The 19,828-nt window shown below is 33.0% G+C and overlaps 1 protein-coding gene across 2 annotated transcripts in view; it reads right to left on the bottom strand.

The window, feature by feature from the left end:
* The window catches only part of Rev3l (REV3 like, DNA directed polymerase zeta catalytic subunit), a 169,370-nt gene that overhangs the window by 59,925 nt on the left and 89,617 nt on the right, over window positions 1-19,828 (bottom strand). For both annotated transcript variants that reach the window (XM_026395080.2, XM_077802059.1), the window contains exons 13-18: window positions 14,146-18,307; window positions 8,641-9,542; window positions 6,498-6,580; window positions 5,111-5,236; window positions 1,864-2,056; window positions 498-609 (exon numbers count right to left, since the gene is read on the bottom strand). In XM_026395080.2, coding sequence (XP_026250865.2) covers window positions 498-609; window positions 1,864-2,056; window positions 5,111-5,236; window positions 6,498-6,580; window positions 8,641-9,542; window positions 14,146-18,307 — 5,578 coding nt within the window. The remainder of the gene's footprint in view (window positions 1-497; window positions 610-1,863; window positions 2,057-5,110; window positions 5,237-6,497; window positions 6,581-8,640; window positions 9,543-14,145; window positions 18,308-19,828) is intronic.

Raw genomic sequence — 19,828 nt, 5'->3', positions numbered from 1 at the left:
TGAGAGCAAAACAGAAAGGGGTAAGTCTAACAGATACCAAAGGACAGCTTTTAACTGTACATTAGGATCCAAAGAATATTTTCTAGCCCAATCCTAGCAATGGGCAGAAAGCTTAAGTGAAAGCATTTAATAAGGAAGTCCATAGCTCCCAAAAGTTACACTCTTGATAAAATGCAAAAGAGGCATTTATTTTATTTTTAAATTAAAATGATTTTGGTTAAAAGTCCTTTTCATAAATTCTGAAAAGATTTTACTATCAACCATCTAGACCAATTAGCAAATGGTCAGAACAAAAAGCAAAACAAAACAGTAACAACAATAACCAAAACCAACACCACTGATATGGTGGCTGGCTCCCAAAGTAAAAACTTACTTTCAGAGGCTACAGAAGGGGACTCTTTTCCTCTTTCATACCCTCATCTATATTATTTGCATTAGTATGAAAAGACCAAACTAGAGAAGACAAGAAAAAATCAGAAAAAAAACCAAAATAATACCTCTTTATTATATTGGTAATTTCTTGAAAAAGTGCCTTCTCATCAGCAGCATATGTAACTTCTAATCCTGTAATTCCAGATCTTATAAGTAATGGGCTCTGATATCTGATATCTTAAAAAAAAAAGATAAATCGATTAGTATATATAACACTGTTATACTATGTAACAGTATTGTATTATATAACATAAATAGAATATTATCCTTTACTTCTGAGTGAAAGTGTGCTATGGAAATATTTCAAATTAAGAACATAGTCCCCAAAGTAAAAATATAATTAACCCAATTTCTTGAAAAATCTCTTAAAAGGTTTTCTAACTTTTTCAATTAAAATTTCAAATTTCATAATTTCAGTTATTTAAAAAAGTGTACATTCACACAGTTCTGCAGATAATAACATCATCTGCAAAGAAATTTTATTACATTATTCTGTTTTGTTTCAAAGCTAAGAGCTTTGCTTAGCAGATCATATTTTAATTGCTAGTATGCTATAAAATGTTAGAAAATGCTTAATATCACCACCTCTTCAAGACAGAAAGATGGTACTTTTTGTCCTATTTCAAAGATGTTAAGACTTCCCATCATGGCTGATTACAAAATATAAAAGTAACACCAACTATTTTGAAAATTCAAAAATTGGCTTTTCAGTTGGTAAGAGCCAGCTGAACTACATACAGCTCTGATTAAACTTCAAATTCTTATATGGTTTTGTTCTGTGCTAAGACTTCTTCCTAAATTCACTTCTAATTTACTTCTCTGCATTTAAAACTGCAGAGAAGTACTTGAAATTTATAAAATCCTTATATGATACATTTTATAAAGAACCTTTAAACCAAAAGTATATGTATTTTGAAAGAGATATAAGCAAAGTTGGAAATCTCTTAAAAGTCTTTTTCACTTATAGTACTAACTTAACTTCTTAAAGCAAAGACAAATAATATGTCAGCAGCAAAATACCTGCAAACACATACATAAGGAAACTGTCTACTCAAGCTAGAGATACATAATCATTTGGATTCTATATGAACAATTAGTATTTCATGAAATGCTACTAAAATCTTTATATCATATTGTTTCTGATTTTTTTTTCCTGTAGTGCTGAGGATGGAACCCAGGGCCTCAATTATGCAAGGGAAATGCTCTACCACTCAGCCACATACCCAGGCCACTTTTGATTTTTGACAATTTTTCAAGCAAGAATAATGAATATAGGACAAAGTTACCCACAGCTTCCTACTCCCTACCTGAACAAACATTCTAGAAATGAGTCCTTATGCTTGCTTGGATTAGATTTCTAGCACAGAAATTCTCCCCGTTAAAAGAGTCATCCTAGAGCGGGCAGTATATTATTAATAAAATTAACAATACCTTGACTAGGGATTGTCTTATCTTTATCAATCACTATTACACCTGTGAGTTCTGTTTTCTCAGTATCCGGTAGTGGAGTGTCAGATGAGATGCAGTAGAACAGAGCACAGATTGGGTCAAATTCAGGATCTGGTTCTAAGTCTCGTCTAGTTCGAGCATGTAACTCCACACTGATTAGGGTAAGATTTTGTATCTATGAAAGAAAAAAAAATAATATTTTAAAAAGTTTTTGAGAAATGCATGCTCAAAGAAGTATGTTTCACTAAGATCCTAATGAGATGTTCATAAAATTATAGAAAAATTGTAATAGACAATTTAACACTCCACAGATTCCCTACAAGTAAATATTTAAGAATAGTTTAAATGAATTCATGTATTTATTTTAGAAAATTTATCCTATAATTTCTCAATGAAAATACTTGAAACTATTTGTCTTAGAAATATGCAATGTCTCTCAATTCCTGTTCGAGAAAGAGAATGACTAGTCAAGTGGTTCAAAACAGAATTTGTTACATTTTTTCTTTACAGTTATTTAATCTATAGCTGTATCTATAATTTGAACTAAAAAGTGAGATTCTCTTTTTAAAAAAATTCCTACTTATTAATATGCTATTAATAAAGAAAAAATAAAATGAGTGACTAAGAAAATAACTATTTTTAACAATTAGCATGAATTAAATTAAAAAATTTTTTAGTTGTATATGAACATAATGTCTTTATTTTTATGTGGTGCTGAGGATTGAACCCAGTGCCTCACACATGCTAGGCAAGCACTCTACCACTGAGCTATAACTCCAGCCCCGCATGCATTAAATTTGATAAATAAAAGAAAAAAATTAAATGGAAAACATCTCTCCCAAACCCAAACAGAACAAAGCAACTGGTCTAATAAGAAAAGGATGAATGCGTAGAAAGACTATGGAGAATACTGGGAAGACAACTTTAAGTCACAAGTATTTTGGAGGTTGATTTCATTACTAGACCAATCTTCACACTTTAGGGGTGTTGTTTTAAGCAAACAGAATAAAAAAGTTGGCAAGAGAGATTTAATGACTGTGATTAGGCAAGAGGTAGGTGAAAAGGGGAACAAGAATCCTTTTTCTTCTGAGTATTGATATGCAGAAAAGATTAGCCTAGGTTAATGGCAAGAAGGACAGTTTCCTAGAGAAAGTAAGAGTGTAGCAGATTTCTGCAGTTCATTTCCTGTTTTGACCACCAGGTGGCTGTTAGAACTGTGTATTTGTCAGAAGCATCAGTGACCACCAACCAGATATCCTAAGTGGCTTTAACTTGAAGAGGACCAATCACTCTGAAATAGGATTGCACAGAACAAAGTAACATATACATATAACAAGTAAATAGAAAATCATAATTTTCAAATAATTAGAGAATAACCAAGTACAACAAATCTTTTTGCTAAGGTCTATCAATTTTGCTTTAATAAATACTTTTTGACGAAGTATTTAATTTTTAATTGTGGGTGTACATTTTATTGATAAATATTCCCCAGTTTATTCCCCAATTTATCTGGGCTTTAGGGGCTAAAATAGGGTCAGGTAAAAAATAGGAACTACATGAATGCTATTAAATGAAAAAAAATGCACAAGTGAATAAATGAGGTGCAAGGCTATGTTCTAATCTAATTCTAATAAAAACAAATTGCCACTATGGGTGGTTACTAATTCTGACTTAAGAGCAAAGACATAAAACAGCTATATAAACTAATACTGTCCAACAGGATATCATAGACACCCTATGTAATTAAAATTTTTCTAGTAGCCACACTAAAAAAAGTAAAAATAGGTTTAACTAATATAAAAACTTAAAAAAAAATAGAATCAAATAGAGGTTGATAATTCCTTATCCAAAATGCTTGAGACCAGCAGTGTTTTGGATTTTGACATGTCTGCACACATATAATGAGAACTATCTTAGAGATGGGATCCAAATCTAAATGCAAAATTCATCTGTGTCTCTTATACACCTCATACCCCCTAACCTGAAGGGTAATTTTACACAATATTTTTAGTGCATTGTGCTTTGACTGCAACTCAATCATATGAAGTTAGGTGTGGGATTTCCCACTTAGAGTACCATGTCAGTGCTCAAAAAGTTTAAGACTGCATTTTTGAATTAGAGATGCTCAACCTGTACATCTAAAATATTATTATTTTAATATGTAACCAATATAAAAATTGCTAATGAGATACTTTATATTCTTTTACCTACTGTAATCAATATGTATTTTACATTCATACCACCCATCTCAATGTGGATGCTATTTTTTTTTTTTTGAGGGGTCATGCTGGGGATTGAACCCAGGGCCTTGTGCATGAGAGGCAAGCACTGTACCAACTGAGGTATATCCCTAGACCTGGATTCTGAATTTTTTAACAGAATACTTGATCTACATTTAGATTTCATAAAATTTACAGTTGAAAGCTTATTGTACATGACTAAGTTGTTTTAAACATCCTTAAAACATTTTCTAATAAACAATTATCAGTTTTTAAATCTAAATTAATTAAAATTAAATAAAACTTAAAATTTAGTTCTTCAGTTGTATAGGCTAAATTTTAAATTCTCACCAGTCATGTTGCTAGGGGTTGCCATAATGAATGCACAATTAAAAACATACACTCAAATTTCCATCTTATTGCCAGTCAGATACATGCTCTGAGTTTTCTATAATATGGATAAATTTAGAGTAGAGATAAATTTACATATTTTTTCCAACCCATATTGTATTGATACACATTTTTATAAGATACTGTCCTAGTCTTTGGCATATGGTTTGTAACATTAAAGTAAGTAGATTACATAGAAATTATGTGAATAAATGAATTTATCCTCTTTTATAGCAAGTCTTAATCTACTGAGCCAACCAAACAGAAAATAGAAGTAAATATCACAATTGAAATGTGATGTAACATCCTAGTATAATATCAAAATAAAAGGTTTTGTAACACATAATTCTAATATTTCAAAATTTTTCTAATTTTAGCTTCTAGAAACTAAATTCCAGTTATCAGATTTGTGAACGTTGTGAAACCACAAAACTGTCTCAGCAAGTAATGAATGCTTTAAAAGGTTTTCTACTTCATATAAATACAATTTAAAAAAATGAAGATCAACAAGGATAGAATTCAATGTGTACTTCTCTCACTAAAAAGTTCCCACATTTGTTCTATAGAATAAAACCTAATAGATAAAAACAGTGTATGAGTCCTTACTGTTGTAGTTTTACCTCATGTAAAGCTTTTGCCTCCTGTAAGTTTTGTATGCTGACTTTGAAACCGTAAGTATTATTTAAAGATGGTCCATCAATCTGAGAAGTTTCTTTCTTTGGGGTATTTACTGCTGCAAATTGATTCTATTAAAAAAAAAAAGCCAGAAAAAGATCATGAGTAATCATTTTCTTTCTTTTAATTACTTATTCACATTTAGGTAGTATGCTTCATATACTTAGAATTGCTAAACTTGTATTATCTCTTTTTTATGTTCAAGAAAAAACTCTCATTATTCTTTTCATTCTAATAACTGCATATACATATGTCAAATATCTCTATAATCTACAAGCAACCATGTTGATCTTTGAATTTACAAGCCCCAAACACTGAAATAACAGTTCTGTAGAGAGCTAACATTTATACCACATGGATATTTATTTATTTATTTATTTATTTGCTTTCCTGAAAGACAAGTAAGTAGTTTATTTACAACTACACTAGCTAAAGTTTGTGAAAGATTTGAAATTCTGATACATGTAGTATTGTAGTAATACAATAAAACATTGTAAATAATCTTCAAGTACGTAGAAAAAATAACATCTCTGCATCTTTTTATTTTGTAAAATATTTTTCCTGATTTCTAAATCCATTAACCATTTCCCCCCAAATGTTGATTTATGTTTACAACTCACTGGTATTTGTTTTTAATATATATAGTTTATAATTTAATAATTTTATAAATTAATGTTTAACAAGTATGACTTCAGGATATAAATACTAAAGTATATTTTATGTAGTTAATAATATTTATAAGTGGCCACCATAGAAGTGATTTTCATCATGTATTTCCAAGTATACATGTCTAATGTATGCTTTTTTTCAGATAACCATATACTTCTAGGTTACTATGATATTTTTAGTAACTGAATAAAGACAGTTTTAACTTTTCAGTTTCAGTAGTAAATAATGTTGTTTTCCTTTGCTATTTAGTGAAATAAATTTTAAAAATTAAGTTATATTTGAGAAAAAAGTAATAAACCAAGAAAAAGGATATATTTTTGGTGGGATCAAAAATCACTTACTTGAGCTCTGTTGTCATGGATTGTTCTGATTTTGCCAGTAATCAGTTAATGTATTTGTATCCTCATAATCCACATTTTGGCTATCATATTCACTTTCTCTGTAATATGTGTATTTACATATAAGAATCTTTTAGATCCCAACAACAAAAAATAAACTAAAAAATAGGCAATTTCTTGTTGTCTCAAAGATACGTAAATAATGATGCAAAAATATAAGTAATAAAAATCTTTAATTGAGACATGAAATTATTAATTATCTAACTGAAATCTAAAAATAAGACTGGATCTTCCACTGATCTGTAAATATGTTTAGTATAGTTACCTTCACTTGTGTTGTTAAGAGTACTCTTCTAAGAGTGTCAGTATTACTTCCTTTCTTATTACTCAACTTCTGGGTTTTTGGTTCTGTAGAAAGAAATTTCATTTTTAACTTGAACATTGAAATTACCTGCTTCTGTTTTTTAAAAAACTTTTGTTGTTCCAAATATTTAGTTACCATTTTGAGTACTGTCCTATAAATTCCCCCCAAAGATTTAATAATTTAAAAATGAAACTAATTCAAATCTCTGATGCCCTCCAAAATAACTTTAAAATTTTGCATTTTTACATACACTTAGGTTTTATTTATTGAAGTTTTTAAAATCTTAGTCATTACTCTTGGGAATCAATTAATCACTTATTTATCAAGTATTTATGATGAAAAGACATATTTCTTGCTTTCATGGGATCTGGAGAGAATCAGAAATTCACCATATAGATAGCAAAGTGAAATTAAAGTAGTCTTCTTTATGTGTAGAAGATATATTCTAAGAACCCTTGAGGAGGTGCAAAACCACCAATAGTACTGAACTCTATATCATTTCCAATACATCCAAAACTACAACAAAGTTTTATTTATGAATCAATACAGTAAGAGGTAATAATAAAGTAGAACAATTATAACAATATACTATGATGAAAGGTCAATGAATGTGGTCTCTTTCTCAAAATAACTTCTTGTACCTTCACCTTCTTCCTTCAAGGAAGTACTTTATGGCATATTTGCATTCCCAGCATTGCTGTTCTTGGTCTTGAGGCCAATTATTAAGTAAAGTAAGGATTACCTGATCATAAAAACTGCTACTCTGCAACAGCTGATAACTAAGATAGCTATTAAGTGACTCGAGAGGGCAGCATATAGAGCACAAATGTGCTAAGTAAAGGGATGATTCACATCCTGAAAAACATACTACTCAGAATCATACAACTTATAAATTGCTTATTTATATAACTTTATATTTAATATTTTTGGACCACAGTTGTCGATAACTGAAACTGCTGAAAGTAAACCTGTGGGTAAGGAGAAACCACTACATAACTGGGATAAATACAACAAAGGGGAACATAATTGGGAATTTTTTTCTGGAAAAGGTAGTGTAGTTGACTAGAGATGGCAGTACTATTAATTGAGATAAAGAGAACTGAAAGAAGACAATATGGATTTCTATGTGTGGGCATGTATATGTGTTTATAAGGGGGTTAGGGAAGTGGTGGTAAATGTGCGCAGTGAGACTATGAATTAACTTTAAAAATATTGATCTTGTAGTGCCTTTGAGCATTCAAATGAAATGCCAATTAGGCAGCTGAACATAGTATTGTGGGGCTTAAAAGAGAGCTCTGAACTGGAAATATAAATTTGTGAGTTACCTATGTTAATCCTGTGAGCAGGAATTAGATCATTTAGAGAAAAAATACAAAGAAGGCTGAAGGTCAAACCTTAATACATTTTTAACATTTAAATAATAACTGAGAATAATGAAATAAGTTTCAAAGGAAAGCCAGTAGAAAGAAACAGAAGTAGGAGGATAGCCAATGGAAGAAGAAGATCCAATAAGGAAGATTAATGTGACAATGCTTATTTTGAAAGGTATGTGATAAAAAGACTGAAATAAATCCATTGGTGTCAGATGTAAGAACTTATTAAGAATCTTGACAAAAAGCTGTAACAAAAGAATGATAGGAGCACAAATGAAGTTTAGGGTGAATGAACAGCAAGCAAATAAATGGGGCTGTCAAATTAAGAGAAATCCTAAGAAATTTGGCTTTGAAGAGGAAGAGAAAGAGAAGAAGCTGGTTGAAGATATAAGGTCAAGAAAAATTTTTGGATTTATTTCTATTCTAAAAGGCGGAAGAGATTTATATATATGTTAAAAGCAGGGGAGAGATCAAGTTAAAAAGAAGGTACAGTTTCTAAGAGGGCTCCATAATTCATCTAGACGGTAAGAAGACAGGATGAAAGTAGATAGAAGTAATTTCACAGTAAAAAGATGAAAAAGTTTAAATATAATGATTGTAAGACATAATAATCTATTTGCCAAGGTACAATTTCATTCCAACAGCTGACTTTCATTACACCAACGTCTAATGTTATCTTCATTTCTAACTATGAAATCACTTTTTAGCCTTTCCATTATTTATGCACTTACCTGTTGATAAAGGGCTAAAACAAGTTGCCTCAGGAAGCCTTTCCAGATGTTTTCTCTGTGTAACTGGTGTACTATGAAGGCAAAGTAAGTCACATTTCCCAGTTTTTGCCCTAGCATTAATCGGAGAGATTGCCAGAGGCTCCTGGGACTCACTGCAGGGGCTTTTCTGTGTACTATCTTTTATTGGCTTTATAAAGTTTTCAACATCCAGGGAACGTAGCTCATCTACTGGTGTTGAAGGTCTATCATTTCCATTTAATGCTTTGGAATCTGGGGGTGTTCCTTCTTGCCAAGGGGGAATTACTGGGGAATCAGGAGAGCTAAAACTAATATAATGGTTATCATCATCTTCATCTTTCTCAGGATTACTTGCAGAGGCAACAGGTTGTAGTATCTGACTTCCACTTGCAGTTCGACTGCATCCTGTGGTTGGTGCTTGTAAAGAGTTATCAATATCTTCCTTAGTATGTACTATAGTGGGATGTATATGTGAGCTTGCATCCAGTTGTGGAGACACTACAGGTTTGTCATCTAGGTTAACTAATGGGCTGAAGTTCTCAACAGATTTTACAACTCCAGTTGGCTCAGTTTTAGGCAGCTTCTTAGAACGTTCATATTCTTCTTTGGCTTGAAGCCAGGCTTGAACCAGCTGTCGACTTGGGGCACATTTGCAAGGCATAATCACAATTTTTTTATCTTCAACCATTTTATGGTTATTATTGAACCCTTTATTGACAACTGCTTGGCCATTACGAGGGGGTGACCCTGGTCTTGGATTCTGAGTCATTGCTGAGAATGCTGTTTTCCATAGACGAAGTCCTTCTAAGGAAAAGTCTCCCTCAAACTCAGCCAGATCATTTGGAAGTCGAGTTTCTACCATGAGGAGCCGTCCACCAATCTCCCTATAAACAACATATTTTAGAAAAAAAACGTTCTGTTTAAAAAATATTTATATTATTTAATTTTCTGAAAAATATAAAGCCGTTTTTGGAGTCTTAAACATGCCGATTTCTTTCTTCCCACTCAACTATCCCCCACTTTTTATGAAGGAACACTCTATATTTAGTTTCAATACACTTTTCCTGACAAGTATATGACTAGCAAATTAATTTCCTTTGGAAAGTATTATTAATAAAAAAGAGAGAAAGTATATTTTATTTAGTTTTAGTGCCCCATGAAACCTTTTTTCCTTTAAGGAGATGACACAAATTCATCAGATTCCTGACTTCTACTAATCTTTAAGTAACATTTCAATGTCACTATGCATGGACAGTGATGGAGTCATTTATCATTTAGACCCTATATCTCTTGAATTTTATTTATAGCCTTGCCTCCTTCTATATTCTCTAATACCTATGATAGTTCAACAAAACCAGTAAATTCAAATACATCTTAGTTCCCCTCAAATTCTCTCAAACATTAAAAAATAAAATCACATGCTGGCAGTACAGTTCATTGGTAAAGTGTGCACTTAGCATGTGTGAAGTCCTGGGTTCAACCCCTTGTGCACACATGCACACACATATGCACCCAATCATACACAAATTGAGGTAAGTTACTGTAATTCTTTCTTCTTTTAAATTTCAAGAATTAACACTAACATAAGATCTTAAGAATTGGCAGTGACGGGCCAATTACACATGCCTGTAATCCCAGTGGCTCAGGAGGCTGAAACAGGAGGATCATTGAGTTCAAAGTCAGCCTCAGCAAAAGCAAGGTGCTAAGCAACTCAGTGAGACCCTGTCTTTAAATAAAATACAAAACAAGGCTGGGTATTGTAGCTCAGTGGTTAAGTTCCCCTCAGTTCAATCTCTAGTACTCAAAAAACAAAAAAAGAGTTGGCAGGGCCCAAGCTGGGAGTGGTGGTGCATACCTGTAATCCCAGCAAATCAGGAGGCTGAGGCAGGAGGATTGCAAGTTTGAGGCCCACCTCAATAACTTAGTGAGGCCCTAAGCAACTTAGCAAAACCCTGTCTCAGAAAAATAAAATAAAATAAAATAAAGAGGACTGGGGATGTAGCTCAGTGGTAAAGTGCCCCTGGGTTCAATTCCCAGTACCAAACAAAAACAAAGACTTGACAAGGTCTATAAAATACATAGCTTAAATGCTACTAACGTATGTGTATATGGAGAAATAGTAATTAAAAGACAGCCCAGTTTATTTCTGTTATAAATATTAAGCGAAACCTATTTTTCTGTAATATATTGATACTATTTCTGCTTACTATAGCAACATAATGTAAGTCTAGTCTTTCTTCCTCATGATAACTTATTTTATGGATAAGAAGATAGTTCTTAATTAAGCATGATTCCCCAAAAGTCCTGGTTGCTAGATACAATTTAATTAACTGAATTCATGTTTTCTGATTTAAAGCTGAAGGAGGAACACTGAGGTTATTTGTTCTTTTATAAAGTTCTCTGTCCCTTTATAAAGACTTTGGCTTCTACTAATCAACTCTGTAACCAGCATTTAGCACCTCCCCTGCACTTTCTCTCCACTTATGTGAAAAATTAGAAAACAGAATTATTGCTATTGCACATTCCATGTGGCCATACCCAATGCTAATACTGACACAGAGATAAAAATGAAGTAAAGAATAAGAAGCATTGGCAAGGTGTGGTGAGTTTGCTTTCTTTTATATTTTCAGCAGCATGGTAAAAATTTCACAATATATATCAAGAGTCTTAAAGTTTTCAGCAATCTACTTCTAGGACTATATGGAAAAACTCAAGAATACAAGAAACACTTAAGAAAAAGATACTAATCACAGTTTATATATTTTGGGGAAAAAAAGGAAATAACCTTTATGTCCAATACTATACATACAATAGACTATTAAGCAGTCATTAAAGGATATTTCAAGAAATTCAAACTGATGCTTTAAAAAACTCATAAATTTAAAAATATAAGTATTAAGTTTGGACATAATACTGTGACTACAGTAAGAGCACATTTCATAAAACAAAACAAATTAAAAACAACATTTCAATAAAGGAAGAAAGTACATTAAAAATATTATGGTGGCTAACACTAGGCAGAGAAAAGGGATGACTTCTTTTATACTTCCTACATTTTTTATATTGAATATATAGATTTTTATTTAAAATACTATTTCTCAAAAATAGTGGTTACTATTCTTTTATTTTAGCTAGAAGACAAGTTTCTAAATTAGACATTAATAACTAATGGCAATATAAAGTTAGTAACTATTACATGGCAAGTTTGTTGACTAAAAATTAAAATACCATATATGGCTAAGATAGAAAAAATAGTTTAACTGAAAATATACCATAATTACTATTAATAAAGTCAAAGTTCCCAAATAATGGAAACTGATGTCTAAGGAACATAAATTAATGTATTCTAGCAGTGAAAAGTACCATGTGGGTACTAAATAAAACTATTGGGAAGAAAGGGAAAATTTCTGTTTTATACTTCAAATCATCAGGAGGGAAGGAAACTTCTTAATATTACTGATTGCCTACTTAAGTTTTCTAAAAGAATTTTGTGGTGCTGGAGATTGAAGCCAAGGGCTTCACAAGTGATAGGCAAGGCTCTCCACATGTGAAGCACATCTCCAGCCTTCAACCCTACAGGAATTATTGTTTATTTATTTGCTGGCATTCACTGTGTAAAATTAAAAAAAAAAGACCTTCTGAAGTAATTTTATAGTGGTTTATTTCAATCATAGCAAAATTGAAAGATGCACGCAGAGATTTTCCATATCTCTCCTGAACGCACACATGTGTATAGCCTCCTCTATTATCAGAGTAGTACAAGTATTGCTACTGATGAACCTACATTGACACACCAAAACAACCAAACTCCATACTTTACATTTGAATTCATTCTTGTCCTTATATATCTTTTCTTTGGGTTTGGACAAATACATAATGATATGAGTACATGCTATGTGTATATGTGTCTGTGTGTGTTTAACTAAGGTTAGAAACACGGTAGTGCTAAAGGTCAGTGCATATATGCAGTATGGTCTCTGCCTTATTTGGCTCTTCATAACTATTTTTATCATTTAAACTAAGCAGGGCCTGCTTTAGCCATCTCCACCATTTTCCTGTACTGCTGACTAGATGGATGAAATGAACTGCCTCTCTACAAATGAGTAAGTATAACTACTGAGGCAGGAACAAGAACCATCATTTAAATCTCCTGGATTAAGTCACTTTCTCCAGTTTAGCTCTTATCAGATATTCCCTAACCTAGTGATGAAGGTGGTAGAGGATAAATCCTCAACCACTGATAAATAACAAGCATGGTTATTCTATTTTGCTATTAGTTATATATGCCTTTTTGTTTATCACTTCCCTGAGAAGTCTTAAAAGAAAGAGATAAGGGGAACCAAAGCCCATCTATACTTATAATTGTATAAACTAACAATAAGACTGAAGATACTGGAACCACTGAAAAGGAAATGGTTTATAACAGATACAATTTTAAATAATCTTTAATTATCATAAGAGTACTTATGTAATAATATGTATGTTAAATATGAGTACTTATGCAACAATATGTATGTTCATTTCTATGCTTTGGATCTTCAGATATATCAAACAGCTTGGCAACATTGGGAGGTGGTGAAAACTTTAATAAGTGGGACTTAGTGGGAGGTCTTTAGGTTACTAGGGGGTGTACTCATGAAGGGGATTATGGGGTCACAGTTTATTCCTCTTTCCCTCTTTTCCTTCCTGGTCATGAGGGGAGCAATTCTGCTCTGCCATGTCCTCCCACCATAATACGCCGTCTAGCCATGGGCCCAAAGTAATAGGATCAATCACTCACAAACTGAAACCTCTAAAACTGTAAGCCAAAATAATCTTTTTTCTCTTTATAACTTGATTATCTCAGATATTTGTTATAAACAGTGATGGAAAGCTAATAATCATTTCCAAAAACTTTCTAAAAAATGAGTTTATTTTTTAAAAGTACAAAAGTTTAACATTAAAAAAAAATACCATTTAAGCCAGGTGTGGTGGTGCATTCCTGAAGTCCCAGCAGCTTGGGAGGCTGAGGTAGTTGGGATTGTCAAGTTCAAAGCCAGCTTAGTGAGACCCTGACTTAAAAAGGGCTGAGAATATACCTCAATGGCAAAGTAACTCCTCATACCCAAAATAACAACTAAATTAAATAAAAATGATCATTGTCAGGTATACCTGTGTGATAGAGTACTCACTTGGGTTCAATTCCCGGAAATAGGAAAAACAAAGATCATTGTAATACTTTTAAAGTATTATGACATATTTTCAAAATTTTGCATCATATCATGGTGACCCTCTATTCCTCTAATCCTTAAAGGAGACAGTGTTAAATATAGTTGAATCAACTTAAATATATTTTCAAGGTGCAACATTGAATTACTTTGCGAATTTTAAAAATAAGTGTATGACTGATTTCCAAAATGATTCTTATTAATACAGTATCAGAGACAGAAAACTAGCAACCAGTAATAATTATTCAAAGTGACCCAAGGAGGAAGAAATTCTGATTACCTGGGCTTTTCTGGTACATCAGAAGGATTACTGCAAAATGGTTCCTGGTAAATAGTTTCTGAAAGGTCATGATCCAACAAAGTGGCAACAATTTCTTCTCTACTTGGTGGGGACATAAGTGGTTTCAAAATGTGAGCAGTTCGAGGAGTGAAAGTACCATTTTTAGATTGTAAGAGAGAACTGGTAGACCTTGGTGAACTATCAGGTGTTGGTGTCAACATTTCATTGTTTCTTGAAACATACAATTCTAAATCTTCAGAGGCTGCATCCATAAGTTCACCATCAGGGGAGGACAATATTGTAGTGAAAGAGGTATTAACTGAATCAAGAGACTGTCTAATTTCTTTTCTAGTATGTCCTTGAATCCAGTCTGAATTGCTTGGTTGTGGGAGGCTAAGAAAAACTTCTTTGCTTACTGAACTTCTATTCAATCTAGATTTTTCATTTAGACAGTCTTCTGCTTTCTGTACACAGAAAGACTCCATTATTGAATTAGCCCGAGTTGTTAGAGGATGAAAGCTGTTTTTCCACTGGTTGTGGCGATGATTTTCATTGCTATCTATGGGTGATTTCTCAAAAAGTTCAGGACTTAAAGTACCAGACCTAATCCATGAGGTTGAGTCTGAGGCATGATGCTTGTCGTCATCACACTTCTGGTTGTCATGATTTAAAAACTCACTTTTTTCTATAGCTTGTCCTGGAAAAAGATCTTGAACTGCATCACTCAGAAATTTCTGAGGCAAATTCTGATCAGCTGGGACAAACTGACTTCCGGAATAAAAGCTACAGAATCCAGTCTGACCTATTGTGTTAATATCAAAATTATAATTATGTTCAGGAGACAAGCTGTCTTCAAGGGAGTAGCAACTTTCAAAACCTGGATCTGAAAAGAAGATGGGACTGTCATCTGATATGGAATTATCCAATTGGCCACAGTTTTGTAAGTTTAGAGAGTCGACTTTTAGAAGTCTGGGAGTTTTTTCTTTAGGTTTTGTACTCCTGGGAGTTCGAGGTTTTCTTGGAGATGTTACTGATCGTGTCCGTTTATTTACTTTGTTTTGTTCAAGGGAACCAGACATATTTTTGTTTGGTTGATGTTTAACAGGTAATGGGTCCTGTGTAGTATTTGCATTTTGTGCTTTCTGCTGTCTTTTTTGTAACAATTCTTTTAAAACTGCTAGTCCAGACTGACCTTCACCAAATGCTGAAGGTGCTGAAACATTTTGACTTTTACATTGAGAAAGTGCTTTGGTTTGTGAAATTGCTTCTGACAGTGACCTTTGTTTTACCCTTTCAGGTTTAAAATTTGACATGTCTAAAATAAAGCCCCTTTGTTTCTGCTCCCATGCTATTTGTTTGATCGGACTTCTCAAGGAAGTTACAAAGCAATTAGTAGGCATTTGGCTTTCCTCTGAAGCCATATTTCCTGGAGAACAAGTTTCACTGTGCTTTGATTGTTCTGCCATACACAGGATCTGCTGCTGACTGTCTTTGCAATGCAAAAAATTAGGGGCATAGACCTGGTCTGGTTTTGATTCAAGGGAATTACGATATTCATTTAACTTTCCAAAAGATGACAAATAGTTTTTCTGTATATTTGTATTTTCTTCTGTCTTTGGAGACATTATACCTGAAGGTATCTGTGTACTCTGTGCTACCTGAGACAAATGATTGGAAAGATCAAATATATTTTTTTGAATCAAGGCTGATTCCTTTAGAGTAAACATAGCATTTTGATTAGGAGACCTCTGAATATTAATTTTTGAGATTCCAGGTCCTATAGAACTACAAACTGGTGAGTGCAAATCATCTCGTGAATTGGGGAATGTTTGGACATCTGTAGACTTCTTGTTCTCTAAGAAAGAAGAAAAGCAGCTAGATATCTTCTGTTGTGCATTGATTCCAGTTGGTTGGGGAGGAGAAAGGGGATGATCTATAACAGAACCTATTAGTGACACCTCTTTCTGTTTCAAAAGTACTTGAGAGTCTCCAGAACTATTTGTGAGCTCAGATGTATTCTGGTGTTTTAGCACAAACTTAACTTCAGAACCAGGCTTAGATCTGATCTTTTCATCCTTAAGTGTAATGTGCTTTCTTGATGTACCTTTTTCATTTGTTTTTTGTTTCTGTTTTGCTCTTGGTTTCTTTTTTCCATCATCTACTAGTTTATTTGTCTGATTTCGTTTGTTCCTTTTCTTAGTAACAGAAGGATTAACAAGCTTTGCTTTTGATTTCTTAACCTGTGCTCTTGCTCGACTGTTTTTTCCTGCACGAGAATTAACAGTCTTATTATTATATGCATTAGAACCCTTAAAAAGCATTGCTTCTTTTTCTGCAGCAGCCATTATTTCTTCAGCTCTTGGATCTGTGGGAGACCAGCAGCGAGGTGGAGAAGAATTTATAGGACTTGTGCTTCTCTCAGAAAGAAAACCTAGTTTAGACATAACATCACTGTAATGCAAGTCACAGTCTTCGGTTTCAGCATTGTAAGATGGTGAGGGAGGAGAAAGTATAGTATGTGACCGCTTTTTCCTGAAAGACAAAGTTCTTTTAATATTTTCACTTTCTGTCCTTTGTTGCTTTCCAGTTTTTTTCTTAGCAGACTTATGTTTTGACTTTCTTCTGTGACTTTTCTTTGGTGTGAGTGGATAAATGGGATATTTGGTTGCAGGGGAGTCAGGAACTTTTGGCCAAAAATCCTTCAAAGGTGCAAGCTTCTTATACAGTTCCATTTTTTCCTCTGTTAATATTACTTGTTTTTCTTTAGAGTCTATTTTTCCTAGCTTCACAAGCATATTTTTTCTCCCTCTAAATCTATTAATAATAATATACTTTATGATGACAGGGGGCAGCTTTTTAGACATTTTTCTTCTTTTTCGAGATTTGAGAGTTCTATCTAAACTTTCACCAATTTCCATGGTATGAGGTAGGCTAATTTTTGAGTTGTGTGTTACAAAACTTGACTCACTATCTTCAGTTTCATAATTTACTTTGCGTTTGGCTCTAAGTGTGTATTTGTTTCCATACAGTCCAAAGGACTGTTCATTTTCTAAGGATCCGTCTCCAAAATGACAGTCTATAAAACTGTCTGTAGGTGCTTTATTTTCAAAAGCTCCACGGGTAGCTTTAATTAAATCATTGGCCAATATGTTATCCTTCCCAGGACTACTATTATAAGGATTATTTTGTATACAACCATCTTTTGTGGATCCAATCTCACTGCATTTGGTAGAATTCTCCTGATGACCGACAAGTTTCTTTTTACTCAATTTTAACCGGGATGGTTTATTGCCAGGTTGTAGTTTATATGTGACAGGAGATAGTTTCTGTGGTCTGGAGAGACAATTAGAAAGAACAACACTGGGAAAAAACATATAATGTGCTGCTTGCTGGCTGAGACTTGGCTTTTCTGTTTTATGCTCTTGAAATTCTTCATATCTGATTTTAAGTTTATTTAATCCACTCTCATCAGCAATGCTGTCAAGAGAGTGCACCACAGTTCTATTCTCCCCTGAGCATGACAGCAATTCACAGTTTTCAGTTAATGAGGAAGGGAAGAAACTATTCAGAGCTGTGTTGTTTCCTTTTTCATTTCCTTCAGAACATAATTTATTTTTTGAATGACTTAAGTCAGAAAAGTTGAAAGAGTTTTTGCCCAATGTATTCTCGCTGGTATGGCGGTTCACATGCATAAAAGGTGCATCCTTTTCAATTTTTCTAGTGTTTGTATACTTTCTACTTGGTACTTGTCTTGTAACAGATGGAATATCTTCTTCATAATCAAAAATACTACTTTCACAGGAAGATACTGGGAGAATATCTTTCTTACCACTCTCTTTCTGAGAATTTTCTAAATGGACAGTACTGTTTAATGATCCAGGGTATTTCACAGAGTAAGTGCTTTCATTTGTAAAAGAAGTGACTGAATTATCTACACCTTTTTCTATGTTGCTTGGCTGTGAAAGATCTTCAATTAAATCCTCCTTGTTCAAAACATGAGAAGAAAGGGCACTTGTGTGTTTACATTGAAAGGTAATCTTAGCAGAAGTTGGGGGTTCTAATGTAGCAGCATCTTTGTGAAAGATGGAAGGTTTTACTGATAGCTTGCTTGTTGCAATCACAGAGGAATGGGCTCTAGAATTTTCATTGTTCAAAGGATTGTCTAGAATGAGACAAAATAAGAATTTATTTCATTCTCACTCTCTTAATTTTTAAAATATTTTCTGATATCAAGATATTATCACCAACAAAGAAATCATATGAAATTAGGTTTCTATGTTTAAAATGGTTACCATAAGAAAAAGATCATTCCTATAATTAAGACGACTCAACTTAATCAACAGTTAGCTAAAATTATTAGTCATTATTTTAAACACACTCTTTTGATCAGAAAAAGATTAGCATTCAGTGTCTCAGGGAATAAGGAAAAATACTGTCACATTTAAATTCTTTTATGTAATTTTTTTCATTTATATATGACAGCAGAATGCATTATAATTCTTATTACATATATAGAGCACAATTTCTCATATCTCTTGTTGTATACATAATATATTCACACCAATTTGTGTCTTCATACATGTACTTTGGATAGTAATGATCATCACATTCCACCATCATTAATTACCCCATGCCCTCTCCCTTCCCCTCCAACCCCTCTGCCCTATCTAGAGTTCATCTATTTTTCCCATGTTCCCGCTCCCTATCCCATTATGAATCAGCCTCCTTATATCAAAGAAAACTTTTGGCATTTGGTTTTTTGGTATTGGCTAACTTCACTTAGCATTATCTTCTCTAACTCCATCTATTTACCTGCAAATGCCATGATTTTATTCTCTTTTATTGCTGAGTAATGTTCCATTGGGTATATATGCCACATTTACACCAAAAAAATCAAATAACCCACTCAATAAATGGGCCAAGGATCTGAAGAGACACTTCTCAGAAGATGATGTAAAATCAATCAACAAATACATGAAAAAATGTTCATCATCACTAGCAATTAGAGAAATGCAAATCAAAACCACTCTAAGATTTCATCTTACTCCAGTCAGAATGGCAGTTATTATGAAGACAAACAACAATAAGTGTTGGTGAGGATGTGGGGGAAAAAGGTACACTCATGCACTGCTGGTGGGACTGCAAATTGGTGCAGCCAATATGGAAAGCAGTATGGAGATTTCTTGGAAAATTGGGAATGGAACCACCATTTGACCCAGCTGTCCCTCTCCTCGATCTATACCCAAACAACTTAAAAACAGCATACTATAGGAACACAGCCACATCAATGTTTATAGCAGCACAATTCACAATAGCTAAACTGTGGAACCAACCTAGATGCCCTTCAATAGATGAGTAGATTTAAAAAATGTGGCATATATACATAATAGAATATTACTCAGCCATAAAATTTTTCATAAAATAATATGCGTATTTGTACTATCACTTCAAATAAGCTGAGCATATGTTAGTTTACTTTTGCTACTTAAATATTAACATAATAAACTCATTAATGTTTTCAAAGCTTAAAATTAATAATTAAAAAATGTTATATCTTCCTAAAAATGAGAAGGAATTATATATCTACATTTCTCCCAGAGGAAAAAATCCTAAAGAACAAAACAAAATAGTGTCACTATGGCCTCCCTTAATCAACCATATAGGAAATGTGATTATAGTTCAA

The sequence above is a fragment of the Urocitellus parryii genome, chromosome 8, assembly GCF_045843805.1.
Source record: "Urocitellus parryii isolate mUroPar1 chromosome 8, mUroPar1.hap1, whole genome shotgun sequence".
Taxonomy (NCBI): Eukaryota; Metazoa; Chordata; class Mammalia; order Rodentia; family Sciuridae; genus Urocitellus; species Urocitellus parryii.
This window is presented reverse-complemented; position numbering and strand designations above follow the sequence as displayed.